This window comes from Lepisma saccharinum, chromosome 28 (assembly GCF_977018435.1).
Source record: "Lepisma saccharinum chromosome 28, izLepSacc3.1, whole genome shotgun sequence".
Taxonomy (NCBI): domain Eukaryota; kingdom Metazoa; phylum Arthropoda; class Insecta; order Zygentoma; family Lepismatidae; genus Lepisma; species Lepisma saccharinum.
The window spans coordinates 34,866,708-34,881,312 of NC_139256.1; the positions used below are offsets into that span (position 1 = coordinate 34,866,708).

At 35.4% G+C, this 14,605-nt stretch overlaps 1 protein-coding gene across 1 annotated transcript in view; it reads right to left on the bottom strand.

The window, feature by feature from the left end:
• Positions 1-5,790: 5,790 nt before the first annotated feature.
• The window catches only part of LOC145980728 (uncharacterized), a 45,760-nt gene continuing 36,945 nt past the window's right edge, over positions 5,791-14,605 (bottom strand). The window contains exons 5-6 of the mRNA XM_083113789.1: positions 10,547-11,383; positions 5,791-6,158 (exon numbers count right to left, since the gene is read on the bottom strand). Of these exons, the coding sequence (XP_082969915.1) occupies positions 6,132-6,158; positions 10,547-11,383 (864 nt within the window). The 3' untranslated portion in view covers positions 5,791-6,131. The remainder of the gene's footprint in view (positions 6,159-10,546; positions 11,384-14,605) is intronic.

Sequence of the window (14,605 nt, forward strand, 5' to 3'; positions counted from 1 at the left end):
ATTAAATATGGTGGAAATTCGTTAATATGTCAAATTCATAAATTAATTTGTTTAATATGGAATAAAGAAGAAATACCTCAACAGTGGAAAGAATCCATAATTGTTCCTGTGTTTAAAAAAGGTGATAAAATGAACTGCAATAATTACCGTGGAATTTCTCTACTCTCAACAACATATAAAATATTATCTAATATTATTTTAACAAGACTAACCCCATATGCTAATGAAATTATAGGTGATCATCAATGTGGATTTAAACGTAACAGATCAACTACAGATCAAATTTTTCACATCAGACAAACACTTGAAAAAAAGTGGGAATATAATCAAAATGTCCATCATTGATTTCAAAAAAGCATATGATTCGGTCAAAAGAGATAAATTATATAATATATTAGTCGAGCGTGGAATACCTAAGAAGCTTGTTAGTATGATAAAAATATGCACCAGTGAAACAGAAAGTAAAATTCGTGTGGGTATTAATATGTCTGACAAATTTACAATTCATGATGGGTTAAAACAAGGAGATGCATTATCTCCATTGCTCTTTAATTTTGCCTTAGAATATGCTGTTAGGAATGTAAAAGAAACTAACGAAGGACTAAAATTAAATGGTGTGACTCAGTTGTTAGCATATGCAGATGATGTAGACTTACTGGGGGATGATGTGAATACAATTAAGAATAATGCTAAAATATTTTTCAAAACTGCTAAAGAGATAGGTTTGGAAGTTAACAAAGAGAAAACTAAATATATGCTTACAGGCCGAAACCAAGTGTTAGGTAATAATCAAAATCTAATTAATGATAACAACTCGTTTGAACCAGTTTCCAAATTCAAATACTTAGGAGTAATATTAACAAATGAAAATTATATTAAAGAGGAAATAAAAAGTAGGTTTAATTCAGGAAATGCATGTTACTTCTCTCTTCATAAACTTTTGTCTTCTCGTTTAATATCTAAGAAACTAAAAGTTAAAATATACAAAACAGTAATTTTGCCTGTAGTATTATATGGGTGTGAAACTTGGTCCCTTACATTGAAAGAGGAACATAATTTGAGAGTATTTGAAAATAAGATCCTTAGGAAAATCTTTGGACCTAAAAGGGATGAGGATACAGGTGAGTGGAGAAGGTTACATAATTTAGAACTACATAATTTGTATTCATGTCCAGATATTATTAGAATCATTAAATCAAGAAGACTTAGTTGGGCAGGCCATGTGGCACGAATGGGAGAGGAAAGAGGAGTTTACAGGATTCTTGTTGGGAAACCTGATGGTAAGAGACCTGTAGGAAGGCCAAGACGAAGATGGAGGGACAACGTTGAGATGGACCTAAAGGAAATCGGTAGGGATGGAAAAGAGTATATAGATCTTGCTCAAGATAGGGACAGATGGAAGGCCTGTGTTGCTGCAGCCATGAACCTTCGGGTTTAAGAAGGCTAGAGAGTTAGTTAGTTAGTTAGTCAAGTTCGCTTACAAAATAATCTAGAATGTAAAAGAAGAAATTTCGAACTTAAAGAAAGTAAATATTGAACCTGAATGTGAAGTTAGTAAATCTCTGGACTTGGCTATTTTTTTTTCCTAGTCATTTTGACATCGTTGCTCTTTACCTGTATCATTTTGAATTTCAGAACGTAGATATTGTGAATCTCATTTTATTGCGTACGTCTGAAATGTTCTTGTGGTAATTGGTCATATTTCGAAAGAAATTTCACCAAATACGTGAAGTTTCCTTAATTTTCTGTAGTTTCTGCTGTGTATAATGTTTCTAGATGTTCTCGAACCGCTAAATTATGAGAAGTCAAAAATTGTGGTTATGCTTATCAACCTTTGTAAGGGGACGTTTCATTGTTGTTGTTTGGCTTTCTAAATATTTTAAAATCAGACGGCTACCAAGCAGTTTATTTAAAATACTAAATAGTTGACATATTCATTCAAATTGTAATGTTTCACTAGAATGTATAACTGGTTAAAAACATAATGTTGTAGTTTTATCGCCCACAAAAATTAGCCGTTTCCATCTATTTTTCTCGCCTCCATTTATTAAATTTCTTTTAAAAAAGAAAATAATAAGCCCATGGGTTGCGAGGCCCCTTTGCTACGCCTCTGTTGTTATAATTCCTCCCATTGTCACGGTAAACTGAAGGTCAGACATGAAGAGTAAAAATAATAAACAAACTAATGAACACGCATTCTCTGCAGTGGTCTCAGGTCCGATTCCCTTTTAAGGCACCTTGTAGACTCGTTCTGACCCAAATTTAAACTGTAGGTCCAGTTTCGATTAGCCTATCATGAGAAAGCATACAGTGGATTTTTCGAGCCTGTTGAACGTGGTGATAAAAATACAGAACGAATGAGTCTTGAATATTATTAGGCATAATAATATATCCAAAACATTTCAATTGGGAGGGGCGATCCCCCCTATCGCCCCCCCTCGTGGATCCGCGCCTGAATTGCAACCATGTGTATGGTATGCACGCATTTGCTTTCCTATGTAACTCGACTTTTGCCTTGCCCTGTAGAATAAACATGACCATGGACAAATAACCTGATTATTTATGCACCTACTGTTCTCTGCCCATAGATGTCGGCAACCAGTGGCGGAGATTAAGGTTGCGAGGGGGCAGTTGCCCCCCCCCCCCACTTTTTGTCACTTTTGCCCCCGCACTATGCTAAAGCTAATCTACGAGGGGTATCAAAAAGAAATGCCTGTTGATATATAATTTGTTTAATAAAGGAAAGAATGAAACAATGAACATACATATAGTTTGCCTGTAGTATCCTCTACTCAGAGTTACCTTTCCACATAGTTCCAATCAGGTTCGATGCATTTCTGCCAGCATTTTATCCAGCCCTCAAAACCAATTTGGAAAAATTCCACAGAACACTCCCTGCACCACCGTTTAGAGCTGTTTTAACCTCCTGTAGGTCATCGAATCTCATGCCAGTAGCATGATGTTATTCACCCTCGTCAGTGGTCGGAAGTAGCGCGCTACTGTAGCTAGCTACAAAATTTGTAGCGGTAGCTGTAGCGGCACTACATTTTTTAAAATGTAGTTGTAGCGGTAGCGAAGCTACAAAATCCTGTAGTTGTAGCGAAAATTTCGCTACAGCTACATTTTTCTCAGCATTTTGATGTAATTTTTGAATGTGGCAACGGCTTCAAAAATAAATGACAATATTGCTTACTTTTGCAAGAGACTCAAGAAGACAAAGTCCATTACATGCAAATACAGATAATCTAGATTATAAATATCTTTATATCGCAGATTATAAATATCTGCGTAATTTATTTCATTAGCATCTGAATAATTCTAATATCCAGATAGCTAACTGGCATATATGAATATATTCCGCCTAATAGCCATTTATTTTAGCTGCTTCGCTATTTTGGGGAGAATCATGCCGCATTTGCTACACCACCAGGAAAAAATGCCCCGTTTGTGCCACCCCTGGAACAAATTCTGTAATTTTTGTTTCGATGGCGTAACAGACAGCAAAATATCGATAATTACTGTGTAAAACACAACTTAGAGTGTAAAAACGGGCGATCCATTTTCTACTAATCTGACAAAGCAATAGTGCCAGCAATCAATGGTTCAGTACGTTAACAGCATTGATCATTGTCAGTGTATAGGATCACACCGGCAAGAAATTATTTAAAAAAAAAAAAATGTTTAGAACACTCAGGTTTACACATCAGTTTCCTCAATATATTTTATCATATTGTAAAAAAACGTACAAGTTATTGACTTTCCTGCAGAAATGACATTTTTTTGTTAAAAATACACAGTTTTCGAATTTATGTATTTTTCCTATTTTTGCGTCCCTTTTCTGTAACTTTTTCTAATCATGGCAATGAAGATGCATTGTTTATTTAGTTATTTTCTTATCTATGACCGTTTTCTGCCACTTTTTGCTAATTGTGTCTTTAAATGTAATATCTTTATAAAAGTAAATAAAAAAAATGAATTGAAATAATTGAGTAGTTAACAAATTTAAGATATCAAAACAAGATAACTTGCAAACCATTTACAGCAAGGGGGTTGTGTTTGTGTGCTTGTAAATGCAACCAATATCTTCTATTTGTTCTTCAACAATCCACTATTATTAACTTGAACAAACAGAGAATTCTCTATCACAAGTAAAATTGCAGGCACTAAAGCCCTTACATTGGGCCCGTTCCGAAAGTCGCACGAGTTTAACGCGTTAAACGAGTTATGGTAACTGACCGTTCCATAAGTGCTTCCGTGCGTTTCGTGAGTTTCATTATGCTGTCCCAAAAGTCGCATTCCGTGCGTTTCGTGCAAGAACGAGATTCACCAAACGCACGGGCCAGGATGCTGGTTTGTTCCGTGAAAATCGTCTGCTCCTTGCAGACAAAGCACGTGCTGATGGATTCAAACTGCACTAGTTCGGAAAATGTATTATAATTTTAACAGATAGCGATATGAAGCAACATGCACAAGATAAGTATGCCTTGACCGTTCTTAGGATGTGATTAAAATGAGTAACAGTGGCCATAATAGAGTTTATTTTTGCCATAAGGACATTCCTTCCGCTGACGCCATGCGGAAACTTTCTCCAAACATAGAGGAGTTAACTAACTTTTCTATGCTCTAAACAAAACGCTGCGCCTGCGCTTTCGCCTAGTGTGTCCCATAAGTCCGTAAAATAACTGGTTTCACCAGATTCACGAGCCCAGTTATTTTCGTTGAATGCGTTCGTTTCGTTAAGACTTTCGGAACGCACCCATAGTTGTATTGTGTTGATAGATACTAATTTAAAAATTTGAATCCACAACGAAAACCTGTTCCAAGTACAATTTATCAAATTTAATCAATGTATTGTAGATATGCGTAAACCTTCTCATCTTTGTGTATTAACTGCATTTGTATCACTAAGCTGTTAATAATAATAATAATAATAATAATAATAATAATAATAATAATAGATTCAATAATAATAATAATAGAATACACAGTTTTCCTAAATAAATATTTTAAGTATTATTTTCTGGTTTAATTTGAACTTTATAAAGTCAGTATATTGACCTTTTTAACTTAAATAATTCACCAATACATGTTTTGCAACATCCTGTCACAAAGCTACACACAAAGATTTAATAAAGAATGTAATGAAATTAATACAAAGTAAAATATGTACGTGGAACATGTTAGTGGACTTTTATTATTTTTAATTGCAATTTGCTTTTAGTACAGCACAATATAATTGTTAGTCAGTAGAGAAGGAACAAGAAAATGGGGAAAGTGTAGATATACAACTTCTTCCCTTCCCTTAATAAGCACTTTGTCCAGAAGCAATAGATTCATATGAAATTTTCAGTACACCATTTTTATTTATTTTTATGCTGTTGTAATTTACATGTTCATATTATTTAGATTAAGTTTCCTTATTTCATGCAACCTCAATACTTAGTCTGTTAATAGGAAACAAATTTATTTTGTTACACATTGTCTATGTCATTCAACTTGCCTAGCTGGTATTTACATGTTGCTAATTAAAACCAATATACTATCTGAAATTTACAACATTGGTTTTATTTTTTTGTTTACAATATCAAATGCATAATGTAAAACATATTTGCAATGTTGAAACTTAAGTAGACTAATAAATAATTAAAGAGCAACATTAGCTACTAACAAAATCTCTGATATGTATTGCATTGGGTAAATTATATTTTTTTGTTACAGATCTACTGAATCTGTGCAAATGAATTCAACTAGCAGTATGAAATATGAATCAAACACAGGTATGTCATTTTTATTTGCTTATATATATTATGATAAAGAAATGTTTTTCTTAACTTTTTCAGTCAAGGAGCACAAACACAAACAAGACAGTGCACAACACTACAAACAAAAGCAAATAAATAAAGTATTACACAGCACCAATTCAGCAGATGCCACACACAATGAAACTGGTTTTCTGTTACCTTCTTACACATGGAAGCAATGGAACTTACTCTTGATAAGCTGCATTCATCACGTCTAAAATTCCTTCCTTTCTTCTTTTGTCTTATACTTCCACTGGGGCGAAAGAAAGAACAGAAAAACAAAACTGAACTCTTTAAAATCGACCTTAACTTACTCTTTCCTCTTCTGTTTTAGATAAATGTTGTCTTTGTATTATCCTGAAAGAAACAACAATGTGAAATATAAATTGAATTCCATCATTAGCAGCATTTCCTCTGCATTTATTATTTCAAGAATACATGAAATTTTACCTGCTCTTGAAACTAACAATGAAATGAACTTAACTGCATCAATTGTAGCAGTCGTTCATCTAAGAGAATTTGTGAAACATTATAAAGTTATGCTGGTGCATCTTGAGACACCACAAGTAACCAGAACCATTGGGACAACTAGTTTTTATGTGGGAAAGGTTGGTTGGCAAATTGAAGTTGGTCTTACATTGGGCCAAGAGTTGCCAACACTTGGCCAACCATGGAAAAGTGAGTCAAAATCAGTTTTAGAACCACTTTCTCCTCTTAAGACAACTTTCAAGGGTTTGCTGTAAATTCTAGTGTAAAATGAATATATGGAACAGTGTTTCTTTTTGAATATTTCAGGCACAACACAGACTGGAAATATAATATTTTGTTCATGAAAGTAGAAGCTATTCGTAAATTGTAGTCAATCACCAGTCCTTTGTCAGCTGAAAGATGAAAAACTAAATATAAGGTCTAGAAAATGTTTTGTGCTACCACTTGAAGGTACCTGGAAAACAATGATACCATATGAATTAGAAAGCGTATTTTACACTCATAATTTGTACTAGAGTTTATATTTGGCCTCACAATAAATTACATACTCGTATATCACAAAACAAACCTATCTATACGTTAGTTATCAGTATGTTGGCCCAAAGTATTAACGACATGTTGGGACAACGTTGGAACCACGGCCAACGTTGCCCAATGGCATGTCCTTACCTTTGGCCAACCATTTTTAATACGGATAGGTGGGCCAATCACTTTTGGTTACCTGGGACAACAGAAGTAATTTATGATGTTTTGTAGTTACAGTGCATGTCACAATTATTGTTAAATGCAGTTCCAGACAACATTTGTAATTTTTATTTCTATAGATGGACAGAAATTAACCTCTTAAAGTGAATGTACAGAGTGAGCACAAAGTCCCATTAGCCCCTATGTATTACATAGATGTTAATGAATTGTTGTTTCTTATTGTTGCAGGATCTACATCTAAATTATGGCTGATGATGATGATCATGATGATCGCCATTGTACATGGCAGAGAATCAAACTCTGTTATGAAAACGATGGTATACACAGACACTCATGGATGGATCCTAATCATAACAAATAGTCACACTACCTCAGAGTTGTCCTCTGCCATGATCTCACATTAATACAATGCGACCATCTATGACGATGTGGACACGTGATAGAGAGTAATGGGACTTTGTGATCACTCTGTACATGCACATAGTAGTGCACAGATGAATCTTTTGATGGGGAAAGGATGCCAACCCTTGATGGACTCATATGCTTAATTGTTTCCATAGAACAAACAAACACACAAGCTACTTTTAATAATAGCATATACAACAACTCTTATGACTTTTTCTGAACATTCTCTGTTCTGTTGATTCTAAAAACTGTATTTTCTTCTTTCTATTTACAATAATAAAAATGAAGATTGACATGCATGATGTAACAAACACAACAATACACATACCTTAACCAGTGTAAGTGTAAAAATTGAAGGAGTAGAATGAAAATGATTTCCCCCACTATACCCAAGCATGTCTGCAGGATTTTTTTCCAAGGAGGGGCAAGTGAGGCAGCTTTTCCAGAGAGGCAAACAAAGCATATTTCCTTCTCTAATAGCATTGCCCTTCAAAATACACTCCTTCAGTTTGAGATTAAGGTTCTGCAACACCTTTATAATAATTAGCATAAATTACTGTGACTGAAATGAAAATATATGTGTGAAATATATACTTTTAGGTTGACATTCATTTTCAGGGAGCCATGACTCCCCTTCCTGCAAGCACCTCCAGTACAAAAGATAAATTTTCACCCCTGCCAGGGATGATTTTAGCCCCCTCCCTCCCCTCTTCATAACAGCATAAGAGTCACATCTGTAACACAAATATTTTATAAATGTAAACTAGTTTATGAAGGAAGTAAATGTTCATGTTTTTTGTTGTTACGAAAGTGGGAAAGTGTTAAGGAATATTTGGTGTACATGGATACATCACTTGCTATGTGAACACGAGTATAAATCAAGCATCTTAAGGTCTAAGAAATAATTGTACTGAAAAAGTAATGTTTCCTCAGAAGTAGTAGCATGCAAGTCTCACATTACTTATTACAGTGAACAAGGTTGCCAGGCTGTCAAGATGAAAATATGGGAAAGAATTGCAAGGACAAGTTCAAAATAAGGGACGAAATTGCAAAAGCACATTAGTTAGCGTTAGTAAATATTTCTACTCGCTTTTTTCATCTTCAGAACAATTCCTTCTTATGTAAAAACTACTAACAGATACTGTAAATAATAAAGATACCATTCGTAATTAAGAGAAGAGAGACACGGTAGTAGATAAATACGGAGAAACTAGTACTAACTTATCCGCAAAACTGGTTTTTTCTACTTTGTTCTATTAATTTCAGTGGCCACTGCCACCATCTTCGTTGCAACTTGTTGTACTGTTGCTTGGCGTGCTTCCATTGTTCTTAGTTCTTCAGCCGCCGCTTGCTAAACACATCAAATACAGAAAGGTACAAGTCAAGCACACCCGCCACACACTCGTATACACTAAAATCAAGGAAACACATGCCATAATGAACTTCCAATATGAGCTAAACATCGATAGCAGACAGGCACACCACACATGGATTCCCCATCTACAACAGTTAGTGCCAGGAAATAGCAGACAACACGGATGCACCTAGCGGCAGCCGGAGAACAACAAGTTCCAATGAGGATGGTGGCAGTGGCCACTGAAATTAATAGAACAAAGAACATAAAAAACAGTTTCGCGGATAAAGTGAGTATTAGTTTCTCCATATTTATTTAAAGATACCTTGTTATTCTTGTACTCCAATCCTCGAGAATGCTTCATTGCATTGGTGTGTCATTTAAAACTATTTGTTGCAGTATTTGTTATCTGCTTTATGTTCATTAACACTAATCTTCAACCAACCATGACTTGCAAAATATACACAATCCAGGCCAGGCACGTATCTAGAAATATGTTTGGGGGGGGGGTCCGAACCAAGTGTTTCAGGAATAATAATAATAGTAATAATAATAATGTTTACATTAAAATAATTATATTAAATCTAATTAATACTAATTCCAATACATAAATTAATATTATATCATTATTACACAAATAGGTAAAAATACTGTATAAGAATAGAGATATAACAGCGCATATGCATTACGTAGCTTACCTGTAGTTAAGATAGGAATAATTTACATAAAAGCAAGTGCCCTGGCAATGCAATTAATGTCAAATATATGAATAATTGAATATTTATTGAATAACAAATATGATGTTACATGTAGTTGGAGAAAAGTAAGTTTCTGATTAATATTTTATTCATATTATTTTGAGTAGTAGTGAACATAAATCTTCTTTGTAATGTCATTCAAAGCTGTATGATTCCAATATATTCCTTGCCTTCTAAAAAGTTCAGCGTAAATTAATAACCATCGATTATTCAACAATTGCTAATATTTTCATTACTTAATTTTAGTATTTGGCCAGTCTTTCAGGGGGCTGGACCCCTCATAAATACGTCCTTTCTGTCCTTCAAAGCAGTGTGATCCCAATATAATCCTTGTTTTCCAATAAGTTCAGAGGAAATTATACAACAAAGTCTAAACGAATACATATTTCATTATTTAATTTTAGTACTTGATAAGTCTTTCGGGTGGGACCCCCTGGACCCCCCTAAATACGTCCTTGACGCAATCATTTCATCTTGTTTGCATCATTTACCCTTGAAGCACATTGAACAGACCTTACAATAGCACTCATGTCCCACTTTCACAGGAAAGAAAGTAGAAAGAGTGCATGGGAAGTAGCAGTCACAAACATGTGGGGAAGCGGAACTAAAATTAATATCTGTCCCACAATGCATCATGAGTTTCCCTTATCGCACATCGTGAGAACAACCTTTGCTTTAGATGAGGAATGCATACGTTGTTAGGATAGGTCTGTTAGGTTTGGTTTTCTTAGCATAAATACACTGTAAATGTATTATTTATGCTAAGAGAACTAAACCTAATAAGCCTAATCTAACAACTTAGGCATTTAGCCTAATAATGAAAGAATTCCCCTGTGATGTCAGATCACAAGGTTTTCCTCGCTTTGTGCAATAAGGGAGACGCATATGTCACCACCAGTTAAAGAAAAGTTGAAGACCTAGGCATTTTGAAACCTGGATAGAGCTGGGGAAAATTGTAATTAAAGGAATAAAATCCAGGATGCCTGGCAACCCTGACAGTGAATGCTGAAATTTTGCATGTTGTGAATACTTACTTTCCGTCCTTTGGTCCTTCTATATGATCGCCTTTTCCTCGTACTTGCATATCTGCTTGCCAGAAGTGGCATTAGCTGCATAGGATTTACAAGCGGCATCAGTATTTCAGCATCATCATTATCTTCATCTTCTTCCAGCATTCTCTTTCCAGTTCCAAATAAATGCAGCTCAGCTGGTACTTGTTCCTGCACAATGTTGCTATCAAGGACTGGCAGTGTGACCAGGTCGTGATCGACACAGTGCAATGCATAGTTGTCAATATCCATGTCCCACGGTACAGATGCTTCCATTGGGATATTTACAGGCTTCTCTTCAACTGTTGCAGTATCAACTTCAACTTGGCAATAATCGAAATTGAAATATGGTGCCAACTGAACAGTTTCTTCACCCTCTTCACCTTCTATGTTTGCATACACCAATTCTTGATTTAGTGGAATGGTCATGTCTTTTAGCTCCAAGCATTCAGGATTGTATTCAGGTACATTCACATTGACGGTTTTGTCGCATTCTTCTTCACCAATGTAATCACACTGTTGAAGATCTTGAAGACTGTCTTCTAAATATAATGAATGAACATAATCTATCTCATCGAGCAAGCATGAGAAATGGGAACTGTCGTAACCAAGGCAACGTTCTCCCTTGAAATAGTTGCCAGAAAATATGTCACTCCTGTCGAATGAAGCTGAATTGTTAACATCATCACTTTTGATTGGTGCCTTCTCCACATTAGTAATCTTTGGTGCATCAGGTGGTGTGGTTTTCTTTGTGGTGTTCAGAAGTGACGATCCAGATGGTGGTAAAGATTTTGACGTCACTGTTGCTTCTGGCACCCTAGGCTAAAAAGTAAGAAAATGCTGATGAGCATGATCATAATTATTCTTTAAAATTTTTAAACAGGGTGCACCAACTGAAGCTGATGGTTTTTAATTACAAATAAAAACAAAACTCTTCGTGCAATGAAGTCAATTTAATACATGTTGTACTGCAAAGCATTTTAGGAAAATAGCACGAGTGGCAGTTTCATGCAGTTTCTTGACAAGGACAGTTCATTTTTTGAATAGCACACCTGTGAGGTGCAGCAACTGAATCTGATGGTTTATAAATCAATACTGAATGGAAGTAACAATATTCAGCTATTCGTTATCTCAAAGCATGCCAGACAGCATGGAGCAGTGGTCAGCACAACAAGTGCTTTTGTTGTTGAGACATTTTTCATAATGAATGTGTCGTGGCAATGCAGCGTGCCTTTCGTCGACACTTTAACATTCACTGTAATCTGCATGTTCCCAGTCGGAATATCAATTTACTGTGGATATGGAACTTCAAGGAAACTGCATCAGAAATGAAAAGAATACCTGGTGGACACCGTAAGGTTGTCATTCAAAAAGTGAACTGTCCTTTTCAAGAAACTGCGACTCATGCTATTTTCCTAAAATGCTTTGAGATGTAGTGCAACATGTATTCAACTGACTTAGTTGTATGAAAGAATTTTGTTTTTATTTGTATTTACAAACCATCAGGTTCAGTTGCTGCACCCTGTAATTATGTCACCAATTTTCAACATGTAGAGAATGTTTTGTGATAAATAATTATGAAGAACTTTTGCTCAGGATATTGATCAGGTGAGTTCTTGGATAGACCCCTGAGGATGAGAATATCTAGCTCTTGAAAGCTCTGTATCTTTGAAATGAAGCTGAGGGTAATGTTAACTCTCTAGATTGATTGATTGATTGATTTTGTTTATTTTACTTTCCCTTGCTGCCACTTTTGGCTAATTGCAATGATGAGGATGAGTGATGATATGATGAAATTGGTGAAGGGACACTCACAATACCCATGCTCAGGCTGGGATTTGAACCCAGGACATCTGGCATCTTAGTGTGCTGTGCTAACCACTCCATCATAGAAATCAGCTTTACTCTCAAAAGCTCAGAATCTTAGTACTGAAGATAAGAGTAACATTACCTCTCTGTGCAAATTGAAGGTGAGGCACATTAAATATCAAAAGGTTTGAGACTTTGTATGTTGTGAAGTGATAATAGCTCTCTAAAGCATAGAATCTTCTCTGGGACTAAAGATGAGTTTTATGGGTCCTTTAGAGTTTGGAATCTTAAGCTGAAGATGATAAAGCCATTAGCTTTCAAAAGCTCAGAATTTTCTCCATAACTCATCCTAACCCTAGAATAATTCATCATGAAAGCCAAGTTCACTGAAATGGTACCGATCGATTGGGTAGGTTATTTTCAGCATTGCCATTCCACTTGTCTCTTTAGATCAGGTTTGGAATGGGAGGGTTTCAATTAATGCAAATAGGTCCATAAAGTTTTTTCATGGGTGCGTACAATGACATATTAACAACTTCTCCTTTCTTGAAAGGGGCCAGATTAACCTCTTTATCTATGTGCCACTCACTCATTATGCTAATTGAAGATTTATTGTTGGTGTTAAACATCAAGATAGGGGGATGATCAGCTAGACATTAAAAAGGGTTGATAACACTTTATGTTAACTGAAGATTTATTATAAGTTTTATACAGAAAGTGGGTGTCATCACCCTCATTCCTAAATTCTCTTGTGAGTGGCAAGGGATGTGATTATCATACCACAAAATCAGAAGTTTTTGACTGTCTGTTGGTTAAAATACTGTTTAAGGTAAAGTTCAATTCCAGCTGAAGGTTAATTTCAGTGATTTCAATCATATTTATAATTTATTCAAAGCAACATTGCTTTTAGAAATTGCTTATGGTGAGACTCATTGAAGATATATTAAAAATGGACTATTGTTTAGAGCAGCAAAAATGAGCTTAAAAATTATATGGTGAAATAGCCCTTGAAGGAGATAAACTGCTAGTATAGACCATGGAAACATTATGGCACACTGCATATCTGCTTTGTGTGGTGAGTGTTCGTTTCTGTATTGGAATTCTGCATTTTAAATTAAAGAGATTCCTGCTTAGAAGTAACAAATATCTCCCTGTTTGTGATTTACATGTGATAAATAACAGGGAAGAAGAAATTCAGAGACAGCTTGATAGTTGGAATGAGGAAATTAGAAGAGCAGGAATCATATTCAGTGCAGAAAAGAGTGAGCAGAAAAGAAACAGAGAATAAAGGTGGACACAGAGTTGAGGGTAGTGGAGAGTTTCAAATATGTAGGAAACGTAATTGAGAGAAGTGGAAGAATAGATGAGGAGGTAAACAGAAGAGGACAAATTGGTGGTGGACTATATCAAAGTGTTCGAAGATTAATATGGAACAGGGATGTACCTATGAAATGCAGGTAATATACAACACATACTATGTGCCAATAATTAAGTATGGAGCAAGGACTTGACAATGACAGACAGACATAAGAAAGATGCAGGCAGTCGAGATGAAATTTTTAAGAAGTATATTGGGGAAGACTAGAAGGGATAGAATAAGGAATGAGGAGATATGACAGACAGTGGTGGTAGTAAAGCTTCAGGACAGAATACATCAGGCACAGATGAGATGGTTTGGACACATGAAGAGGATGGATACAGAAAGACTACCAGTAAGAGCTTACAATGCACAAGAAGTGGGAGTGAGGCCAAAGATGTCAGTGGAAAGAGCAGATAGTGGAGAGTGTTAGGAGAAGAGGACAAGATTGGAACACTGTGGAAAGAGAGGAGTGGTGGAAGACCAGAAAATAATGGAGAGGCTTGACTTCTATGCCGACCCAGCCAACCAGCCAAGAGGCAGGAAATGGCAAAGGATGATGATGATGATGAAATGTGACACAAACGTATCTCTGCAACATACTGGAAATGGATCTATATTTCAACAATTTTTGCATTTTCAAGAAGTATAAAGTGTTTATATCTTACACTCACAGCAAGATGTCTTAATAATTTCTTCTCCTTGAGAACTGAAAATTGCTGAAATGTAGGTCTGTTATTATTATTATTATTATTTCAGCATTGAAAATTGTCTCTCTGAAGTGATTGTATTTGCAGTTCTGGAATGAGAACTGTCATTTCAAAGAACTTTCCAACACTTAAGCACATTTGAAATTTTTCAACTTGTTTGGAATCCCT